We start from the raw sequence: 23,932 nt of genomic DNA, 5'->3' as shown, positions 1-23,932 counted from the left end.
TTTTGTTATTGTTTTTTCAAAGTTTCAGTTTCTGCCGTTGCTTTGCATATTCCAGTTCATGTTTCCCCACTTTCTTTTTAAAATTCCTATGGGCCCCCCTTGATGGCAGTCCAGTGGTTCCAAATTTCATCAAACTGTGGGGATTTGCAGGGAAGGGATAAGGGGCTTCCCGAGCTCGTAGTGTTTTGTCATGTTAGATTGCGATTTCTACAGAGGACAGCTCGCTTACTTACCAGATCAGAGGTCGTGGGTCATCAGTGTTGTTAGATGTTTGGCTATGTGTGTGTGTGTGTGTGTGTGTTCTCCCTATGTGCTGCCCCAGCTCTGCACAGACAGCTGGCAGAGCAGACCTCGAGCAAACCACCCAATGACCACAGAATCCATTAAGGTACGAAGGCACCAGGCCAGGTTTATTGTCGACAAACACGGTAATAGCACCTGGTAGACTCTACAAGGATACAAAGACATGTATGCTCGTGACAATGGATGCGGCTCAGTGAATGGCAAGACTTTCCATTCCCCCCTCGGCTGGACAAAGATACTGTGTGTTCCTATTATCCTTGGGGAGTGTTTTTGTACCATCCTTGATATCGGGATGTTCTGGTACCACTTGATATCTGGATGTGTTTGCGTGAGTACTCTGTGCTTAGCACTTCTTAGGAATGTGTATTTCTGCAATATCAGCCCTGTTCTTGCCAGATTCTGGGAGCAGGTCCTGCTTCATACCAGACCTCTGATACAAGGGCTTATGTCTGAGGCTCTCTTCCTACTATACCCAGTTCCAGCGGGCTGTGCATGACAAAAAGATCTTCAGGGCTCCCTGCCCAGTGTCTGTCTGGGAAGTTCAGCCCTTAGGCACAGTCCCCAAAACCACAGAGAAAGATGGTCTTCTGGTTTAAGTAATTGAATACCAACCTGTAGGATTGGATTCTATCCCTGCCTCTGCCACAGAGTTCCAGAATGAGGCTGGACAAGTCACTCAAACCACATTTTTCACAGGTGGCTGCTAACAGCATGTTCCTTATTTTCTTGGTGCCCAGCTTGAGACTCATGGGGTCTGATGTGCAGACGTGCTGAACATTCACAGCTACAACTGAAGTAAATGGGAACTATGCTTGAATATATAAAATGCCGTGTACTCTCTCTCAAAGTGGGCACCTCACCCCCGCCCCCATTTGCTCTTCTTCCCTCCTCCCCTTGTCGCTCGCTGCTTTTCCGCTCTCTTCCCCTCCCAGGGCTGGGAGCTGCAGCTGCTCGATGTAGGTAGGAGGTGGCCCCAGCTGAGTAGGGGATGGCACAGGTGATGACCCGGCATCTCCCTGCCTCACCTGCCCACCGTAACAGGATTTGGGGTGTTCGATCAGTAGATCTGACTGGACACAGTCAGGGCCCCTTTTCAAATAGACTTTCTGGTCAAAAGCCGGAGACCTGGCAACCCTGTATCTCACACAGATGTAAGGTCTCAGACCTTTTTGTGCAGCCACATCAGGATAGCAGCAGCTATAAGCCAAGAGGCAGAAAGTCACATCCGCACATTCCCTCTAAATTATATCAAAACAATGTACTATCGGGCTGTTAAGAAGACAATCCTGTCCTAAGAGTATCTACCATCACCAGATAAAGAAACAGATCTTAAGATGTTTAAAGAAAACTTTGTTTGATTGCATTCTGTCTGGCAAGAAATCACTTAACCGTTGTGATTGTGAAATCTATACTTTATTGTTTTACCTTTATGCTCCCTACTTCTCTGTTGTTTATCTGTATTGTTTCTGTCTGATTCTTTAATTGTTTCTGTCTGTTGCGTACCTAATTTTGCAAGATTTAAATCAACTAAATATTGGGTAAAGAATTGTTTCCCTGTATGTTAGGATTGATAAAAGAATTATTTTTTAATACTCTAGTAAAATGATTGGTTAAGGTACAGGTAAGCAGGATTCAAGTACTGTATTGTGCAGCAGCTGGAGTAGCTGGATGACCTGATCCTACCTGGCCACCAGAAAAAGTTTGTCTGCTTTATTGGGAGTGGTGAGCATTGTATGCTTAGCGTGTGCATTCTATCTTGGTAGCTGTTAATAAATAGAGGTTAAGGATATTACTGTGTAAGGCTCTTTCACTGGTAAAAGACCCTGCAAATCCACGGAAGATTATGCCCTGAGCCCTAGGAACAGGGTAAAGGTGGGTACTTAAATTAACCAGTTAACACCCTAGGAATGGGGTAGGAGTGGCCCTGAGCCCTAGGAATGGGGTATGGGTAGGTGCCTTTCACCCAAAGCCCTAGGATCTGGGAAAGGGTGCGGGTGCCTAAATTAACTGGGTAACCCCTTGAGTCCATGAAAGGGCAAAAGTAGAGTGCTGTAGAGTGTGTGGGAAACACTGTGTAGAGACATTCATTAACATTTTTGAAGTACACAGACAGTATAGTGATGAGCTCCAAAAAACAAGCCCAGGACAAAATTAATAATTTTGTATTCAGTGCAGGATTTGGATGGTGTGCAGTATATAAGGCTGGGGTCACACACTGAATGATGAGGACAAAAAGAAATATCAACCTAATACCCCTTTAGAGAGCACTGTTCATCTGGTGTAGTGAATAAGGCAGTGATCCTGAGGAAAAAATAGTACTTGAGGATCACTTTAGATAAGCTGTTGCCAGCGGGGGAGTGAGGTGGGAGGAAGTTTTGTTTCATGGTCTCTGTGTGTATATAATGTCTTCTGCAGTTTCCACGATATGCTATGCATCCGATGAAGTGAGCTGTAGCTCACGAAAGCTCATGCTCAAATAAACTGGTTAGTCTCTAAGGTGCCACAAGTACTCCTTTTCTTTTTACGAATACAGACTAACACGGCTGTTACTCTGAAACCTATGCAATCACGGAAAATCTAGGTAAAAATGGCCTTTAAAATACAGGCCCAACCCAGCAAGCATCCTGACTTCAGCTGGGAGCTGAGGGTGCTTAGTACCTTTCAGGATATGCTCCGCATCTTGCAGGCTCAGACTCTTAAAAGCATCATGGAGAATGAGTATCTGGAAGTGTTGTAGTTAGCAAAACAGTGAAAATGATCCCTGGAACTCTCAGTATATTGACTGTTGTTGTATAACTTTTGTATTTATGATTTGTCTATGGTAGCACCCACGATGCCCTAGGTGCTTTCCAGACACTAAAGATGGGATCATTGCGGCCCTGAGTATCTCACAGTCTGAGGACAGTCAGGCAGAGGTTAGGGGAAGGGTGATGCTTCCCAGGGGGATCCAGGTTGTGAGACACCTCACCACCAGCTGCCCTTAGCATGAGGAAGTCCTGTCTGTGCCTGCTGTTGATCAGCTCCCTGAAACCATCAGCCTCTGGCAGCACAAGCACTACCTTCCAGGCCTCTGCAGGCCTGGCTCTCTGTATAAGTTAGCGATAGGCACACACCAACACCTTCTTCCCCCTCCCCCAGTCCTCTGAGTGTCTCTCTGGAGTGCTCAGCCCGTTCCTCTGAACACTCACAGAACTCTCAGATTTGCTCCTCCCAAAGGAATAGTACATGCCAGTTTGCAAGATTCAACTCAGGCTCCCCACTGTGCTTAACACCCAGCATATATATATGAAAAGAAAAATAATTTTATTATCAAAGAACAGAAATTCAAGTAATAGTGAGAATGTTGGAAACAAATGGTTAAATATAAAACAAAAAACAACACACTTTCTTGAGCCTAAACTTAACTAACAAGGTATTCCCTATTTCCTACAAGATAGCTTCCCCCAAGTTCTTTTCCCAGCATTTTGAACCAGGTTGGTTGAGATCCCTTCGGCTGCCAGCTTGTTCTCACAGACTGAAGGATTAACTGGGGGTTCATCTGCATCCCAGAGGTAGTTTCAAAAGTTTGTTGCCTTCTAAACCAAATAACCCTGTCTGTTGTTGTTTTTTCCTGCAACCTCTGCAATCTATTGATTAGCATTTTGCTCAGACTGTAACTGGGGGGAGGGGGGCATTGTGAATCATATAGTACATAATTTGCATATGACCAGTCAGAGTAAGATAATCATCTCTTTCCAACTGCTTACCAGGAGTATGTGGATCACCTTTTGGTGACTTGTCTTAACTCACAAACCTAAGGAGCATAATTTTTAGTATATATGCATAACACTTCACATATTTTCCGTACACACATCTCACAATGCTTATGATGACCAGTGTGACATTTGAGACCTTACATGACATTCTTTGGCAGACTAGTATGCAGATATCAGACTATGGGGATCGCTGAAACCCTTACGTACCCCTGTTCTCTTTGCCAGTTGGCAACAAGAGGTCCTTGGGCCACAGGAAGGGTAACAGCAAACATGGAGGTTTTAATACAAATCAGATTCACAGTAGGCAGCAAGGCAGAAGTGTTGGTTTCACAAAATAACTTGTTAAATGCTGCAGTGTCCTTTTTCCTGTTGCCAGTAGCCCATCACGCAGGAGTATAGATAATGAGCCAGTGTGTATTTGTAGTTATCATTCTGATAAGCAGTTTCAAAAAGGATACAGATTTGGGCTTTGTTTCCAAGGGCGTCCTTGTTCCAGTGCATCCTTTGATAAACGAGTAGTTAGGAGCTGTTCTCTGCATCCAGCTCCTTCTGTAACCAAGCTGCTTTAGCTTTGCTATTCTGACAGTCTTAGCTCATACACAGAAGCCAGGAGGGAGAAGTCCTTAGAGCTGATGTCATTTCAGTCCTGGTCCAATGAGGAAAGCGAAGTACAGCCTCTTTTGTGTGGCCCGGGACTATAACTGGAGCTGCAGGGCAGCACTAGGGGGTTGAGCATATAAGCACAGCATCTCTGCCCTGGGAGAAGTTAATTCATTGCTGCTGCTATCATCATCATGACTCTCCAGGTAAGAGGGGAGTCTGCTGCTAGGTGAGGCAAAAAGAAGCTCAGTGCAGGAGAACAAGGGATAAGGATAGGGATGTATTGTAACATCACTGGGCAATGCCCAGCCCTGGCAACACAAGACAGAGCAAGGATTATTGCATGATCTGGGCTGTCTTGCAGAACAGCAAATAATTTTTTTTTAAGTGTATGATGCTTAATTGGTACATGAATTTTTGCAGGGAGCAGAGGGTTGCCCCTTTGGAGTCTGTTATTTAGTTCATGAAATTTTCAGAGGGTGGATGGGCACCTGCTTTGAAGGCTGCATGCATTTTGATTGGGTATATGCATTATTTTTCTTAGTGTATGTGGTTGTAATGGCACTATAATTGGGTACATGCCTTTGGGAGGATGCATGCATTATTGTTTGAGGGTGGGATTAATTAATGAATTAATTTAGATTGATGCAGAAATAAAAAGGGGCACCTTTCCCAGGATCTAGATTATTGGTACATATATTTTTGGGACCATGAGGGGCCAGTTAATGGTAGATGCTCTACTGGGGGTTTATGCATTATTTTCTAGGATGGGGTTGTGTTGAAGGCTGCATGCATTTTGCTGGCAAAGTTCAACTGCGTATAGACTGCAAGAGGAACTAGTTGCCTTTTCTCTGAGTTGGATTTGAAGTGTTACCCCTGGTGCTGGTTTTGAGCCCTCAATCCTTGCAGCAAGGTGGAAGGAGCACTTTCCCTTTTTTTTGTCTATATCGTGAGCAACTTAGCCAGTTTTCTCCACAGCAGTCACATTAAAATTTTCTCTCCCATTTTAAGATTTGCCAGCCTATTCCCAGCCTGTTCCATTTCCTTGTTCTCTGCGGGGTTGGTGTCTATTTTGTGCAGGGAGGAGCATTGTGGTGGTGTGAGTGATGCTTCCAGGGGGAGGTGATGGCAGCTCTCTCCTAATTCCTGCGTGACCCAGATGTCGGGAGTACATTGCCAGTAACTGCAGCTTCACTCCAGAGAGAGGGTTAATCTCCTCTGAGGTAGCTTGATCTCCAAAGGGGCATGAGCTGCTGTGCGACTATAGTTTAACAGCACAGAGATTTGTGTGTGTCACTTCACAAACAAAACTCAGACCCTTCTCAAAGGGGCTGGGAACAGAACAGCCAAATCCCAGCTCTTGCTCCAATTTTAGTTCAAATCGGGTTTTGTTAAATGTCCAGTAGGATCTTAAATTTGTTTCTCTGTGTTTTAATTCCCCCTTGACTGTGCAAAGTTGGAGTGCCTTTTGTTGTAGACTTTTGTCAGCATTGAGATTTTAAAAACAAACACCAACACTGCGTGACATTTAGCTGGGGTAAAACACTACACATTTATTACATGATAAATCACCTCCACCAACAATGCCCCTCGTTCTATACAACGATCAGATACTCTGGCTGGGAACCATTTCAGCTCAGCGTTTAAACAGCAATAATACAATGTGGAAAAAACTTAATCATGTTCCTAAAGAGTCTCAGAATCAAGTTGGAGAGGAGTGGCGAGCAACTGAGGCTACGTAGTAGCCAAGAACTCAGTTTTGTAAACCGCGGAAACATGGCATAAACAGAGGAGAGTAACTAAATCCTTTGAGACAGTTTGCTTTACCCCGAAGAAGCCATTTAAGCTTATGTTTCTCTTCCATTTAATTTACATGGTGGTGATGCAATAGTAATTTGTGCATTCAAGTATAGCCAATGGGTTTGTGTATGTGTGGTTGTGAATGTGTGTAAAGTTTACTTATGGTAGAAAATTCTACTGCTTCTAATGTGAGGACTCAGAAGGAATTTCAGTCAATACACGATTAAAATAAACTGTATTTAAGGGACACTTAATATTTTTAGATTCAAAGTTTACCTACTTTACAAGAAACTAGCTCCTATGCAACATTCCATGAACAGTGACTTATGTAGGGGTGCTGAAGAGCTAAACAATGTGTGTTTATATTAAACTTACCTGTCTTAGACAGGTTAAGTCTTCCCTTCTATTCAGGTTTCAGAGTAGCAGCCGTGTTAGTCTGTATTCACAAAAAGAAAAGGAGTACTTGTGGCACCTTAGAGACTAACAAATTTATCTGAGCATAAGCTTTCGTGAGCTACAGCTCACTTCATCGGATGCATTCAGTGGAAAATATAGTGAGGAGATTTATATACACACAGAACATGACAAAATGGGTGTTATCATACACACTGTAAGGAGAGCGATCACTTAAGATGAGCAAATACCAGCAGGAGAGCGGGGGCGGGGGGGAGAAAACCTTTTGTAGTGATAATCGAGGTGGGCCATTTCCAGCAGTTAACAAGAACATCTGAGGAACAGTGGGGGGCAGGGGGGGAGGGAATAAACATGGGGAAATAGTTTTACTTTGTGTAATGACCCATCCCCTCCCAGTCTCTATTCAAGCCTAAGTTAATTGTATCCAGTTTGCAAATTAATTCCAATTCAGCAGTCTCTCGGAGTCTGTTTTTGAAGTCTTTTTGTTGTAATATTGCGACTTTTAGGTCTGTAATTGAGTGACCAGAGAGATTGAAGTATTCTCTGACTGGTTTTTGAATATTATAATTCTTGACATCTGATTTGTGTCCATTTATTCTTTTACGTAGAGACTGTCCACTTTGGCCAATGTACATGGCAGAGGGGCATTGCTGGCACACGATGGCATATATCACATTGGTAGATGTGCAAGTGAACGAGCCTCTGATAGTGTGGCTGATGTGATTAGGCCCTATGATGATGTCCCCTGAATAGATATGTGGACACAGTTGGCAACGGGCTTTGTTGCAAGGATAGGTTCCTGGGTTAGTGGTTCTGTTGTGTGGTGTGTGGTTGCTGGTGAGTATTTGCTTCAGGTTGGGGGCCAAACTGGATACAATTAACTTAGGCTTGAATAGAGACTGGGAGTGGATGGGTCATTACACAAAGTAAAACTATTTCCCCATGTTTATTTCCCCCCTCCCACCCCCCACTGTTCCTCAGACGTTCTTGTTAACTGCGGGAAATGGCCCACCTTGATTATCACTACAAAAGGTTTTCTCCCCCCCCTCGCCCCCCGCTCTCCTACTGGTAATAGCTCATCTTAAGTGATCACTCTCCTTACAGTGTGCATGATAACACCCATTTTTTCCTGTTCTGTGTGTATATAAATCTCCTCACTGTATTTTCCACTGAATGCATCCAATGTAGTGAGCTGTAGCTCACGAAAACTTATGCTCAAATAAATTGGTTAGTCTCTAAGGTGCCACAAGTACTCGTTTCCCTTCTATTCAGTTCTTATTGCAGATGGGAATGCATTTTGCATACATCATGATATGCTATTCCTGTAATATCTATTTTTACGTTTGCATATGCAGCCCACTAAACTAGGATTATATGCAGTATAAGATCATTTAGAGGTGTATTAACTTAATTTCACAAATTAATTTTGATGTTCCCTCTCCTCTGACAGTCTGATTCCAAGCGCAATCTCACTGCACTGTGAGGGCCTGATCCAAAGCCCATTCAAGTTAATGACACTGCTGGGTATGCTATAAGAACCTAGATAGAACATTTTCATTTGTTTGTCCTAGTAACTAAATATGACAATTCAGTTGATGTGTTATCATTGGTGTGTACCTTTGTCTGATTTGTAACAGATAAATGCTATTTTTATTTTTAAGTGCTTAGATGGTGCTCAGAGATGTCTGTGATGGGGGACATATAAGTACATTCTGAGAGTTTTGCCCCAGTGCTTTGAATCCCATACATATTTGTGTCTGTGGGGTCTTTTGGTTTTTTGTCGCATGTTTTTTTAAAAACAGATTTTTATCCTTAAAAGGAATATGCTTGCTGTTTAGGCCCTCAGATTTACTTCCTTAAAGACAGGTAAATTCCCTTGGGAATGTCGTTTTTATATATTTAGGCCAAAATTTTCAAATTTAGCTGCTTACGAGTAGTGTCTTTGATTTTTCAAAGGTGCTAAGCACGCATATTTATTTCTGGCCTTATTTTAGATCCAGTTATATGGTGGTTGCATTGCTGCAGTTTTTTTACACTGGTCATGTAATGTGTAAATGTTAATATTTTAAAAATATATTTAGTATTGGTGTCTATGCTTTGTAGGAATGATGTTTAGTTACATGTGTGAAAAACTCTTTTTGTGAATCCTGAAAAACTTTGCATTACAACAGTCTGCTGCTGCGCTGTGTAGAGAACCACCTGAGCATATTCCACTTACTCTCAAACAGGAGGTGCTTGGCAGTGTGGCCTAACTGATAGCACAATGGATTGGGACTCCAGCAATGTGGTTCTGTTCTCAGCTCTGCTGCTGGCCTTCTAGCTGACTCAGGCATGTCAATTCACTCCTCTGTGCCTGCTTCCCCATCTGTAGAATGGGGGTAATTATATTTACCTTCTTTGTAAAACACTTTGAGAAGTGGAGATGCAAAGAACTAGATATTATCTGACTAGACCTGTAATCTGTACTTGTTTGATCATTTAATGTGTGTTTGCATTGCTCTGACAGAAGAATGAAGAACAACATTAAAAAAAGAGAAAGAAATAAAAGCCCCAAGCCTATCAAGAAAAAGATTAGCTGTCAGATACAGAAGTATTATGAATTACTTTCTCACAGTGAAATATTACAAAATGTACTGAGCATCTTGAGTAATATAATATAATAAATGATTATGGCTAATAACTAGTATACTCTTTTCTACCATAGATTTTCCCATTGCTAACATTTAGGGAAGATGCAGGTTGGGACAGGACCGTCAACTCAATCAAAAAGGGTTTATATTGTACTTGAGGTGTCCCCTCCCTTTTTTTTTTTATGAAGAGAAACTATCAAACCTGTCACTTCTGGATAAAGAAAAGATAACTTATTTATCTTATCCGTGTGCCAAATTTGAAATTATGTGTTTGTTTTTATAGCACTAGGAACAAGCAGTTGTCATAGAATATCAGGGCTGGAAGGGACTTCAGGAGGTCATCTAGTCCAACCCCCTGCTCAAAGCAGATCCCCTAAATGGCCCCCTCAAGGATTGAGCTCACAATCCTGGGTTTAGAAGGCCAATGCTCAAACCACTGAGCTATCCCTCCCTCCTTGTAGTGCCTGGGTAGCTTGCACATTAACCTAGCAACTGATTCTAAGGCCGAGTATGCTTACAATCTGTGCTGCAAGCTTTTTGAAGTTCTGCCAGCCAGCGTAGGAAATTGTGCTGTCTAAGCACTTAGAAAGAAAGAGCTAGTTCAGTTGTGTTTTGTTGTACCATTTCTTGCCTCTGCTTAATCTGCTGATCAGCAGCTTCAGTATTCAGAGAAAAACTTAATAACACAAAATCTCCGTCCTTTACCCCCTGTAAATGCTGTGAAGCAGCTGGGCCATGGTTAAAAAAAAAATAATTAAGACTATCTTCATCCCTGGCAAAACTCCAATGACTTCACAAAAGATGAATTTGTTCCATGGTGCGCATTGTTCAAATCTGATCAGCAAGTATGAGATATTTTAAAGTCTTAGCACTTGCTGACCAGTATTAGAATCTAAAGAATTCTTTTGTCCCATCTTTGCTTAAATTCAGTATAGATTATTATTACCTGATTAAATCTAGCTTCAACAATGGTTACTTGTTTCATTTTAACATGGACAAATAAGTCAGATCTTGGAAAGGATATAGGTGAAATAACTTTTGCATTATGTGGTAAATACTACAGCCATTTGTCCTGATCTAATACGTTAAACTGCCTTAAAATACATTTAAAACTTGTATCCGTGATTAGTACATGTACCACAATGGCATCATGGGATTAAAGTTGGTACAGTGATTTGAATGAGTAATGTGCTGTATAATGTATTAGTATTTAATTTAAATAAGGTGAGGCATTACATAACTGGAGATGCTTCTAGCTGCACTTTGATGCTTGCATTCTAAAGCATCTTAGAAGACATGTAAATGCTACTACTGTTACTGTTCCCCCCTTCATTTCAGATGACACTACATGAGTTGTTGTTGTAGTACTTGGCCCATCCCTGTAAAAATTCAGTAAAAATCACTTTATATACTGGCAGTTCTGAATTAAAGAATTTTGGGGCCGTGTGCACTATGGAAATTGGGGGCCTCTTCCCCATCCTCCCTGTCATGATGGAGGGGCAGGCAGGCCAAACCTGACCAGCACTGCAACTCCACACGCCAGGGCCCAACACCAATCACTCAAATGTGGGCCAGCCACCCCTCCATCAGGAAGGAGGGGTGTCAGGGTCAAACCTGAGTGGTGCTGTGATCCCATGTGCTAGGTAGCAATGCCACCCCCCCAAATCAAGGGGTTAGGAGGCCCCCTTAAAATGGGAGCCCTGTGCAAGTGCACATTGGTTAATCTGGATCTGCATATTGGGACTTACTGTGTAATAAAGAATAGTCAAAGTACTAGAATCTCAGTTAAATTAAACTGATTTTTTTTTTTTTTTAAGAAAAATTCCCCAAATCTCCTTGGTGCTATCCAGACATACAGTGACATGCAGGGCTTGTTCCAGAGAGTTTAGTGCTTTAAAATAATCCGTATATTTTCAGATTCCAGACAAATCTTCTCTTTCTGTTAGTGAGAATACTAGGCAATGGCTTTTAAACTGCAAACCCACCTGCCACATACAGAGCAGAGATTCTTCCTTACTTCACCCTTCAATCAGGTAGGAAGCCACCTGTCTCACCATTATGTAGGTAACCTCTACAGTCAAGATAGATGCACTATGGTGCCACCATCCATTATCAGAATGTCCATGATGGAAACCTCTCTGTAACCTGTTCACCATTCCAATATGGGTCATATTTCCTCCCTCCAATTATAGATCATAGATCAAATTTATATTAATCTACAGGTTTCAGAGTAGCAGCCATGTTAGTCTGTATTCGCAAAAAGAAAAGGAGGACTTGTGGCACCTTAGAGACTAACAAATTTATTTGAGCATAAGCTTTCATGAGCTACAGCACGAAAGCTTATGCTCAAATAAATTTGTTAGTCTCTAAGGTGCCACAAGTACTCCTTTTCTTTTTATTAATCTACAGTATACATCGTGGCTCCATCCCTTTACAGTATGCTTCATACACTTCCTAATACAGCCCTGGTATAAGCGTCCAGGGTAGGTAGAGTTGGCTATAAAACAACCACCCTCTCATTTATTTATATATGTGCAACAGGAGAGATGTAAATCTCTTTCATGAGGCAGCTGGTGGGGAGGGTGTCTCACCCCAGTTGATCAGGAAAGGATGGGTAGAGATAAGGTTAGTCATGGAAAAATAATTGAGAATTTCTTCAGTTTTATTTAACTTCTTAAGTCTGGGTGTATTTTAATTAGGTTGGGCCTGAGATTTTTTTTTAATTGATACTAAATCATTAAAATGCTAATGTAGCTTCTGTTTTTAAATAGTAACTTTCATGAGACCTCAGAGGTGTGACCCCCAAGTTCTACCAGTATGACTAGGTCTGGATGTAGAGTCCAACAGAAATTGTAGTTTGTCTTCAAAGGCAAGCACCAGGGAAATTCAGCCTGCAACCCACATGAAAGCTACATTTGAGACCCTACAGTGGGTACAAGTTCTGACACTGGAGCGTATAATAACTAGTGTGATCCCACTTACTCCAAATTGTGCACTTAAATTATAGGACCGATAGTAATGTAGATTATAACTTTCACGTGGTCGTCCTGATGAAAGTTTTGAGCTCATCTTGGCTGCTGGTCAGAATTGAGGCTTAATTATGCTTAAAAAAACCAAACAAAACCCCCAAACACCTGATAAAAACTTGGAAGGAAGATTCTTTATGAAATATTCAGCAACTCCACCCCGAGAGCTGAGAAAGCTTGCACTTTACTTGTTTTGCCGAAAGACCAGAAAAGTAATCTTACCTGGTGTTTCTAAACATGACCTCCCTCCCCTCCTAGCCTCCACCCCCACACCTTTGCAGAACAAAATGTTCATACTTGCTTTATACCTCATGTGACGGTATAGACTATCACACCTCATAAATAAACAAAAAAGCCATAAGTACATTTTTCCCTCTTTGCACGTCACTTTTAATTCTTAATCAAGCCATAGTCAACTTAAAGCAGTTTTCATGATCAATTTAACTCCCTCGAGGACACTCAATTTACAGTGTTCAGTTAACAATCAGAATATACTGAAAAGCAACACATATTTAGCTTTGACAGTGAGAAAAGATCCCAGGGTATAATTATTTTAACACTAGAAATACAGGTTTCTTGTGTATTCTGGAGCCTGATGAGGTTGTATTTGGAGACATAATTTTTGATGTGCCCAAGTTAGGTATAGCATACTCCGCTACCTTATTATTCTAAGAAAACCATGAACTTTCCCTTCACCACAACTGATGCCACCAAAATAAAATCTGTTTACTTGGTGCACTTTCACATTAAATAAATCACTGAGTTAAAATATATAAATCATTTCACTCCCGGCTGATACAGAATTTAATGCAGTAACTCTACAAAAATCACATTCTGTGTAGCACAGTTCAGGGCAACCGCGTTCCTCCCATGTGGTCCATCAAGGCCACCCACTCTAGAAACCCGGCTCCCTTGATGTTACCTCTCTTGGGCAAAGTCCAATATCTCTCTCCCTCCTGAGTGGGGTTTTTTGAGACTGCACAGTTCCCTGCCTAAATTGTTAGTTCCTCAGCAAGCCAGATTACCTGAACAAGCCAACATCTGTGCCTTGCTTTCTCTCCAAAGACTATGAAAAGATGTAATTGCCCTCAGTTAGAAGTTACCACATAGCTCTTTATAAGCAAGTACATTAATTCTTAAGGTGAAAGCATTACATAGAAAACATTTAAAACATTAAAAGAACCTACATGCATGCTAATAAACTTACCAGGGATCACATCCAGCTCCAACAAGAGCTCTGGTAGGAATCAGTTTTTCAAATCCCACAAAGGGATTTTGTGTATGTGTGTGTGTGTGGTTACAAGTTCATAACAGCCTCAGCTCAGAAGTAGCACCTGCATGAATAGGTTAGTCTTTCCTTTACAGAGCTTGGGCCTTTGATCTTGAGACTCCAGGAACAGGTAATCAGCAGACTGTGGTCCTCTCCTCGGGATGTAGCTTGAAAGGGGTGGGGTTTTGCATTCAGCTCCCTCTAGAGATTTCCCAGGCAAACCAATTGACGCCCTTTGTTCCAAAAGTCCACTCTTGTCTGGAACATTGTTCAGTACAGTCCTTTGAAGTTCATAAAACTTGCCAGTGTTCAAATCCCATGTTCCCCCTAAAGAAAGGTTACACACAATCCTGGCCCACAGTAATACATAACCTTTGCATTTAGTACATTCGACTCCAAAGACACTTAAACTTAATTCAACAAGACTTTTCAATGATATTGCAGGAAATTGCTATATCTGTCACACTGTGTCCAATTAAAGTTGCAAGCAAACTAGTGGCAGCTGGACTCTAGTTAATCATTAACATTGTAGTTGGGACAGAAGGAAGTCCATTATTATGTTTAAGAAACCCACATAACAATTGTAGTTGCTGTACCCAAAATAGAAATGTTTTGCAATCCTAACCTGAGTGGGTGTTTCCTGTGTCAGTTACTATGCAGCTGGGTCTGCAGTGTGCTGGCGGGGGTGCTTTATAATCCTCTGATGGCTTATTGAGTCAGTCCCAAGCATCTTGTTGAACTATACAATTGTTTGTTAACATTCTGTGCTATTGAGATTCATTTCCCGTATTAATACCAAGGAAGATACCCTCTAGAGAGGGCTCCCTTAACTGCATTTTAAAGGGACATGCGGCCTGTATTATGGAGCAGGCCAGACTAGACGATCACAATGGTTCTTTCTGCCCTTAAAATCTGTGAACTGCAATGTAAAGAGGCACTCAGTGTGAGATTTATTTAATTACTATTTCAACAGAATTAATCTCTCTTTTAGCACACACATTAAATAGCACATCATGAATTTTAAAAACATTACTTTGAAAAACAATTGTAAGGACCAAAGAGCAGCACAAACAGATAAGCTCTTCCTGTTGTAGCAATCTTATGGGTTACTTGTAACAGCAGCAGGATGGATATTTTTTTTCAAGTTAACTATTACAGTACATTTAAATAATTTCATAGCAATATAAATACACCAACCAAAAGGGAAAACTGTGATTTAAATGCATGTATTAGATAGTGTGCAAAATATTGTATAAATGAAAATAACTATTTCTTACAGAAATAAATGTGAATGTGAGTAGTCAAATCATCATGTAACTGTGACCCTATGCATCCTTGTGTTCACCCCCTCCACATTATTGTAATCATCTCTGTGAAAAATATGCCTGGTGAGATATCATTTAAAAACTAGTAACACACTGATCATTAAGTTTCTTGTGTAATGTTGTACAACATGTATATTAAGCTTTATGAACATAAGCTGAAATTATGACTAAAATGTGTTTACCAGGCAAGTCTGGGGAGTGGATAAACCTTTTTCTCAAAAACAAAAGACGCCTGTTGTCAGGGGTGGTCAAAATTGATTTGCAATCACATATCAAGGGGCTATTCTTTGGCAAATGGCGGGAGGGTGCAGAACAAATTGATCTGCATTTTAGCAAACAACAGCATGGCACCTCGTGCGCCATGAGACTTCATGTCTCCTTCTTTGCATCTGGAATGAACTTTATCTAGGGGTAACCCTCAAGAAAATGCATTTCAAAGGGTAGCCTATAAAAGGAGGGGCAAAACACCCCAATTCTTTTCTCTTTCACCTAAGACGACAAAGGAGCCAGCCCTTTGACTTGGGGTGGAGGGGGGGAAGCCTGACCTGGGAATTTGGTCAGCCATGTTCTGGGAACATATGGTAAGGATGTTACCTTGAGCCAAGCATAGCTTGTTAAGTTTTAGCTACTAGAAAGCATTTTCTCTTTATTTTTCTTGTAACCATTTCTGAATTTATTACCTTATAGTTGTCCTCACTTAAAAATCTCTCTCTTTGTAGTTAAATAAACTTGTTTTTTTTTAATCTAATCCAGTATTGTGTTTGAACTGTTTAGTAATACCAATTAAAGTAACAAATTGTGGAATATTAACTCTTTAAAAGAGCAGCTAACCTTATTTTGTCTGATTGGTCCAGTACAGGGCTAAACATTTCAGAACATACATTTTGGGGAAATTCAGGGCTGGGGAGAGTGTGGAGTCACCTTGCCAGTGGTTAACCAAGGCGGATGGAGACCAGTGGAAGTCTGTGGTATTGCCAGCAGGCTCCTGTATCCAAAGCACTGGACCAGGGCTATTCAAGACATAGACATTAAGTGCATGCTTGTTGCTGGCTGTGGGTGTCCAAGGCAGAGAGCCACAGTGGTAAGGCATTGTGAGGTACTCAGGGTTACAGGGTAAAAGGTGACACCAACTCTTCACCAGTCTGGATTGCCCCTCAGAACTTCACAGTAACTTAGTGATGGCAGGCTGAGAGTTTGTTTCAGTTCCAAACACATATCCGGGACATCTGACTTGGCTGAACACTGCCTTACCATTGTTACTTAACATCTAAAAATCTCAATCTGCTGGCCAGTCTTTGGTCAGGTTATTGTCCTTTTTTAGGTAGAAATCTGTTTGGAAACTTTAGTTGCTGTTATATAGTCAAGAACATAAAAATGGCCATAGTGGGACAGCCCAATGGTCCATTTATCCCAGTATCTGTCTAGCACGGTTGGCCGGTGCTAGATACTTCAAAGGGAATGAACAGGGCAATTATCAAGAGATCCATTCCTTGTCCTGCAGTCCCGGCTTCTGGCCATTGCAGGTGAGGGACATCCAGAGCATGGATTGCATCCCTGGCCATCTTGGCTAATAGCCATTGATGGACCTACCCTCCATGAATTTATCTAATTCTTTTTTGAACCCAGTTATGGTTTTGGCCTTCACAACATTCCATGGCAATGAGTTCCACAGGTTGACTTTGCATTGTGTGCAGAAATACTTCCTTTTGTTTGTTTTAAACCTGCTGCCCATTAATTTAATCAAGTAACACCCTAGTTCTTGTGTTATGTGAAGAGGTAAATAACACTGCCTTATTTACTTTCCCCACACCATCCATGATTTTAACTTGGATTTATGCTGGAAGTGGCCCACCTTGATTGTCATGCACATTGTGGGGAGAGTGGTCAGTTTGGATGAGCTATTGCCAGCAGGAGAGTGAGTTTGGGGGGGGGGGGGGGTGAGAAAACTGGATTTGTGCTGGAAATGGCCCACCTTGATTATCATGCACATTGTAGGGAGAGTGGTCACTTTGGATGAGCTATTACCAGCAGGAGAGTGAGTTTGTGTGTGTATGGGGGTGGGGGAGTGAGAAAACCTGGATTTGTGCTGGAAATGGCCCACTTTGATTTTCATGCAGGTTGTAAGGAGAGTGGTCACTTTGGATAGGCTATTACCAGCAGGAGAGTGAGTTTGTGTGTGTGGTTTTTGGAGGGGGGTGAGGGGGTGAGAGAACCTGGATTTCTAGGAAATGGCCCACCTTGATTATCATACACATTGTGAAGACAGTGGTCACTTTGGATGGGCTATTACCAGCAAGAGAGTGAGTTTGTCTGTGGGGGGGTGGAGGGTGAGAAAACCTGGATTTGTGCTGGAAACGGCCCAACTTGATGATCACTTTAGATAAGCTATTACCAGCAGGAGAGTGGGGTGGGAGGAGGTATTGTTTCATGGTGTCTGTGTATATAATGTCTTCTGCATTTTCCACAGTATGCATCCGATGAAGTGAGCTGTAGCTCACGAAAGCTCGTGCTCAAATAAATATGTTAGTCTCTAAGGTGCCACAAGTCCTCCTTTTCTTTTCATGATTTTATAGACTTCTATCACATACCCTCCCCCCTCAGTTGGCTCTCTTCTCAACTGAACAGTTCCAGTCTTTTTAATTCCTTCTTGTATAGAAGGTATTCAAGGTGTAGGCATATTATGGATATAGAGATATCTATATATTTTCTGCCTTATTATCTCTCTCTTTCCTAATGGGTCCTAACATGCTAGCTTTTTTAACTGCCACTTCACATTGAGTGGATGTTTTCAGAGAACTATCCAAGATGATGCTGAGATCTCTGTCTTTAGTGGTAACAACTAAGTTAGACCCTTGTCATTTTGTATGTATAGTTGGGATTATGTTTTTCAATGTGCATTACTTTGCATTTATCAACATTGAATTTCATCTGCCATTTTGTTCCCCAGTCACCCAGTTTTCTGAGAGCCCATTCTAACTCTTTGCAGTCAACTTTGGATTTAACTATCTTGAGTAGTTTTGTATCATCTGCAAATTTTACCTACTGTGAACAATGTCAGAACAAGCATGTCTCAATTAACATTTTAAAGAGGGCTGGAATAACAAGGGTTGATGTCAACGGTCCACATGGTAGTTCAGCAGAAGCTATCAGTGAGTCTGTTGTGTCCACTTTTTTATCCTTTTAGGAGAGTTAGGGTAGAATGTTCAACCACTGCAAAGCACTTGAATATAAGATGTCAAAAAACCCTTTTCATGGAGATATGTGTCCAAGTGTCTAAATTTAGAAGTAAATGAAATGCACTGTCCCAACCTGATCCCTACTGGGTATGAAACCATAACTTCAAATCAGAAGTCTGCACAGCTACACACCCCAGGGTTAAAACCGCATCTCTGACCGCTCCTGCCTGTGTGACCTAGTCAGATTTTTTCCAGTGTCCTGGCCAGCCTCTTCCACATCCAATTGGCATTATCCTTCCCAATCACCTTGTTTTATTACCATTTACATCTCTAGCTAGCAGAGTTCCTGGGCTTGGCCACGCAGATGCTTTTACTTCTAGTTTAAAAAAAAAAAAAAAAAAAAAAAAAGAGTAGAACCCCCCCAGATAATAAAAGTACCATGCTACCCAGTGTAGATTAGTGCTCAGGTGCAGCCCGAGCCCTGGGACCCTCCCACCTCACAGGGTGCTAGAACGCAGGCTCCAGCCTGTGCCTGAACTTCTACGTTGTAATTGAACAGCCTCTTAACCATAAGCCCAAGTCAGCTGTGGGTTTTTAATAGCAGTGTAGATATACCTTAAGTTTGTCTCACCTGCAGACTCCTCAAAACTGTCTTCTAGGTACCAGCTAAGATGATCTCTGCCCTCTTGGAGTCCATCCATCCATTTCCAAAAAAAAAATCAAACGTTCTTTCCACCTCAGGCAGCAGCAATTAACTCACTAGGTGGAAGGGGGCCAGGCCTCTGTGGATAAACACTGCAATGCAGCTACCTAACTGTCCTTGCATACTTCTACATGATGTTACTGCCTGAATGCGCTAGCATCAGCTGATGCATCGTTAAGTTGATGAGCGCTCAGTTTTGTGATCGCATGATGGGTCCTTTGAAAGGAAAGAATAGGACAAGAATGCAGCCTCTCATTAATTCTTTTCCATTTCCCTAACCCTCATTTTTTAGCCACAGTAATCTGTGTTTCTTTTATTCCTTGTTCACAGGGGGACTGCAGTACAGAACACTCAAGTAGGTGACAGTAAAAGCACAAAACATCAGAAGTTGCTCCTTAGTTGTTTATTTCTGAGGCCTGTTCCAGCCAGTACAGTCACTCGCCCAGGACGGTTTCAGGGTTAAGACACATATGTGCTAGGATGTGTTCTAAAGTATGGGGGTGGGGCTGACTTCTCCCCTTGCAAGGGAAGTTCTCACCTGAATCATAAGAGCTCATAACCAGTATGGCGAGGCTGTTTGCATCCTGCTTGGGTAGAATGCAAAGGCAATTCCCCAATCCCTGCTGATGAGACCAAGCCACAGAAGTCAAATTGACAGCTAAAGGAACACTGTGTGACTTTACTGAATACATAGCATATTATAGCACAAACTTGTAGGGAATACATTTTAATTTACAAATACTAAACATATTGATAACATTCACCCTAGTGTTTTACAATGTCATTCTTGCAAATATAGCAAACTTTGGATGAAACTTTAAAAAAAAATGCATGTAGTAATTTTGCATTGTTATGTAGAGTTATGTATTTGCTTTACAAATAATTGAAACTAACAGATTGTGAATTACATTATCTGGACTTTGGGGCTAACCCAGTGCAAAGGACAGGAAGCTCTGAAGTCACAGAAAAATATGTAGGTGGTTTTGGAAAAGGGTAGAGAACTCTGAACTAAGGACTTGCCTGGGACCAGTAACATAGGGACAGATAGCAGCTAGCTCAGTGTGGTTAAGGTGAAAAGAGACTTTCAAACCCAAATCGCCCCCTTTGTGTTTATGTAATGGATTAGCCCCCCCCCCCCCCCCCATATAGAGTTTCATCACCACTGCCATGCACGCACACACAGTTGCACTGGCAGCAAAGAATTGAAAACAAAGTGGGAGTGTACTCAGCATCTTTTCAAAGGGCTTTACAGCTCCAGGAACTGCTTCGTGGGTGCAGTTCACATAAGCGGGGCATATGATAGGCCAGAGGAGGCTAAGCCTCCCCTGGTGCAGCCGCTGCTGCTCTGCAACCGGATGCCTGGACCATGGTGGCCCCATCTGTGCTCCGCCTCTTCCTGTCCCTGCTCTGCCTCATCCCGGAGGCCCCCACCGCCTGCCACTGCCTGGCTGAGTCCCTCCTCTCCTGCACTCCACCCCCCCACTAGGCCCTGCTGCTCACCACATCCCTGTGGGCAGTGGGGGCCTTGCGGTGGAGGGGGAGCATGGAGAAGAGGAGGGATGTGGGGAGCAGCGGGGGTGGGAGGGAGGAGAGAAGGCAGTGATCAGCGGCAGAGGGAGCTGAGTGGGGAGGGGGCCATGTGGGGTTGGGACCTAGAGCAGAGCAGGGATGGAGTGTTGGGTGGGGCCGTGGGTGGAAGCGGAAGCTAGCCTCCCCCAGGGGAAATTTCAGCTGCCACCCATGGTAGTTCCTCTGCATCCCTGCCCTCAACTCAGACTCTGGATATGAAAGACCTGTAGTTCACAGAATTTATAAGCAGCTTGCATGATCATACCTGTGACATTCCATTACACCAATCAGGCTGTATATGGTTCCAATTATTTAGCTGTAAAAAATATGTATTCTCTTTTGGGAGGAGAGGGTTGGCTTCTTTTAACAGTATTGATTTATCAGCCAAGTTGGCCAAAATTCTGGCCAACTGTAATTTGATTAGGGAAGTACTGAGAGGCATTTACCATTACATATCACTGATGACAGGGAAGCAATTAGTACATTTATGAGGATGCTACAAAGCCTAAAGCACACAACATAGGAGTTAAAATGTCTAATACTCCATTGTTTGATTCTCCCTCCCTTCTCTTCAGGCTGATTTTGACAGTGCTGCAGAAGATGTAAAAAAATTAAAAACGAGGCCAAGCGATGATGAGCTGAAGGAACTATATGGACTCTACAAACAGTCTACTGTTGGAGACATTGATACTGGTACTTTATATGTGTGTGTGCGTGTGCGTAACCCCCACCATCACCACGACACACATTTAATTCTGTACATTTACTACAACTAAACAGTCTTTAGGTAAAATGGTACAATAACCAACAAATGTTTTGGGGTTTTTTTTTTTGTTTTTGGCAGAGTGTCCAGGAATGCTAGATCTGAAAGCCAAAGCCAAATGGGAAGCATGGAACCTTAAAAAAGGTGTTTTTACCATTAAGTTTACACTAAGTAATCAATGTTCTAGAATACCAAATAAGGAAAGGTAATGACTACTGTTTTCCTTTGCAGGTTTATCAAAGGAGGACGCCATGACTGCCTATATTTCTAAAGCAAGAGAGATGATAGAAAAATATGGGATCTAAAATACTCCACAATAATTCCCCTAAATAATTCATTAACTTTTCAGTAGCTAATGAACTAACTCTTTTGAGGAAAAAAATACAATACTAACATTTTTGTGTTTAGTTTGACACTAAGATTTACCAACATGAGCTATTTACCTACAAGGGAGTATTTACACATGCACTGTACTTCTTCAGACACTAACTGTACTTACTTGAAATAAATTTTTACCTACAAGATTTATTTAGGGTTTTAAACACTCTTTTTCCCTTTTTTTTTTTTGAGGAGGCAGAAAGATCACATTCCTCCTCCTATCCAGCCAAAGTAAATTCTGAAGACAAAACTACTTACCTGTCTTTTTTCCCCAAAAGATGTAATGGGATACAGGGGGATTTAAAAAGAAAGAAAAAGAAGAGTAGTTTTTAAGACAGCTGAGTCAGGCTAATGAGGTCTCAAAGAGTACAGATTTAAAGGAAACATTAGTTACTTCCTGGATCCAATAATGGATAAAAATATTTGCACAAATATATCTCCCTTCTGTTACAGTCATAGAAATGCTGATGTAGAAAAACTATGGTAAAGGCAGAGGGAAGCCACTGAAGCCCGACTTACTACGTTCGCAATGCTTTTAGCCTACCATCCTCCCACCAGCCCCAAACTCTAACTACCACAGGGAAGCAAATTAATGTACTGGCTGTTTACTTTTAAGAATCAGAATTTTCCTAAGTATTGTCATAAATTATATCTTGGAGAAACCTTTGGCTGTAGAATTCACCAATATTAATACATCAACCGTTAGCCCTATTGCTACAGAAAGTTGCTTACCTTGCCATTGTGGTAGTTGTAAAGATGTATAGAAAATATTCCTTATTATTTACTGCTTTGGATTAATCTTTGACCCCCTCCCAACAAAATAAAGACAAATATTCAGAGATCAGCAGTTTCTATACATTTTGTCATGTGGTCTGCCATGAACATTTCATTAGCAGGGTCCAGCAGATAAAAGTGTCCTCCAGGAAGCTTGTGAATAGTGGTATCTCCACTTGTTACATCCTTCCATGCTGAAAGAGAAATAAATATGTAAAGCTTGAGAGAAATATCAGCTTGTGTAATTGTTTTACGTAACTTGTTTCAAGATTAATGAAATCTTTCTAATTCCTTATGAATCATTCTGCATATACTGGTTTCAGAGTAACAGCCGTGTTAGTCTGTATTCGCAAAAAGAGGAGGAGGACTTGTGGCACCTTAGAGACTAACCAATTTATTTGAGCATGAGCTTTCGTGAGCTACAGCTCACTTCATCGGAAGCTCATGCTCAAATAAATTGGTTAGTCTCTAAGGTGCCACAAGTCCTCCTTTTCTTTCTGCATATACTGCAAGAGTCTCTCATATTTCCATATCAATTAAAATGAGATTATAGACAGACCTGCTCATTAACTTGATTCAACAGAAGTATAGCTAAATATTAGAGGCAAAGCACACTACTAGATACCTTCTAAATCCAATGGCCAATCTTCAGACCCACCAAAGCATGTAAGGCCACAAGAGAGACCATCTATTACCAGTTCCTCAAAGCTGTGAATAGAAAGGAGAGCTTGAATCTTTCCACTCTAGGTTCCCCCTCCACATGCAAAATATCTTTCTCTTCCCCCTCTAAAACATACTAAAACACTTTGCCAATGTACTCTTTAGTACAGAATGCAACCTGCCATTTACTTACTATAAATGGGATGGGGAAGAACTGAAGGAGAGGGAGTTGTTCTACCTTTAAGATTCTAGGCTGGATCTTTAAAAATGCTGTTGTTTCTATTACACAAATGCTTTTATCATGAAAACAAAGATTCAGGGACAAAAATGGGAGATCCTTGTGTGAGTCTAAAATAGAACATTCATCTCTACTGAGACCAATGTTCTATTTTAGACTATGAATGAATAGTCCTACTCTCAGAATATACCGTAAAACTGTGCTACTTACAGAAAGGACTGAACAACTGCAAGATCTGCTCTTAATGCAGGAATGTATTGTTTCATAACATTTTTGTTCTGCAGAAATGCAGGAAGAGTATCTCCAAGAGACTGTATCTTTTTGATAATTTCGTCTTCGTCTTTGTCTTTTACTGTGTGGAGAGGATAACAAAATGTTGCCTGAAAGCATCATACAATATATATTAGGTGTTTCATAAAATACACTGTAAACAACTGTCCCTAAAAGATTTAAGTCTTAGGAAAGAAGCTTATACTACATCTAACCTGTAGTATTTTCCCCTGTCCCCAATAGCATAGTAATATAATAGTGGCATTATGATTTAGTGG

The 23,932-nt window shown here is 41.5% G+C and overlaps 2 protein-coding genes across 4 annotated transcripts in view; one reads left to right on the top strand and one right to left on the bottom strand.

Moving 5' to 3' along the window:
- Positions 1-4,709: 4,709 nt before the first annotated feature.
- ACBD7 (acyl-CoA binding domain containing 7) lies at positions 4,710-22,553 on the top strand. Its single transcript, XM_027820945.3, has 4 exons — positions 4,710-4,864; positions 21,147-21,264; positions 21,416-21,478; positions 21,566-22,553. The coding sequence occupies exons 1-4, from the start codon at positions 4,853-4,855 to the stop codon at positions 21,637-21,639; spliced, it is 267 nt and encodes an 88-aa protein (XP_027676746.1). The 5' UTR covers positions 4,710-4,852; the 3' UTR covers positions 21,640-22,553.
- OLAH (oleoyl-ACP hydrolase) overlaps positions 21,888-23,932 on the bottom strand; it is a 16,883-nt gene continuing 14,838 nt past the window's right edge. For all 3 annotated transcript variants that reach the window (XM_043541268.1, XM_043541269.1, XM_007058446.4), the window contains 3 exons: positions 23,595-23,764; positions 23,112-23,194; positions 21,888-22,680 (listed from right to left, as the gene is read on the bottom strand). In XM_043541268.1, the coding sequence (XP_043397203.1) occupies positions 22,547-22,680; positions 23,112-23,194; positions 23,595-23,764 (387 nt within the window). In that variant the 3' untranslated portion in view covers positions 21,888-22,546. The remainder of the gene's footprint in view (positions 22,681-23,111; positions 23,195-23,594; positions 23,765-23,932) is intronic.

Source organism: Chelonia mydas, chromosome 2 (assembly GCF_015237465.2).
Source record: "Chelonia mydas isolate rCheMyd1 chromosome 2, rCheMyd1.pri.v2, whole genome shotgun sequence".
NCBI lineage: Eukaryota > Metazoa > Chordata > Testudines > Cheloniidae > Chelonia > Chelonia mydas.
Note: the sequence above shows the minus strand (reverse complement) of the source record. Positions and strands in the feature narration are given on the sequence as shown.

Coding starts and splice junctions, on each gene's coding strand:
- ACBD7 (XM_027820945.3), top strand. Junction 21,265..21,415: donor TGTTGGAGACATTGATACTG/GTACTTTATATG, acceptor TGTTTTTGGCAG/AGTGTCCAGGAATGCTAGAT. Junction 21,479..21,565: donor AGCATGGAACCTTAAAAAAG/GTGTTTTTACCA, acceptor TTTCCTTTGCAG/GTTTATCAAAGGAGGACGCC.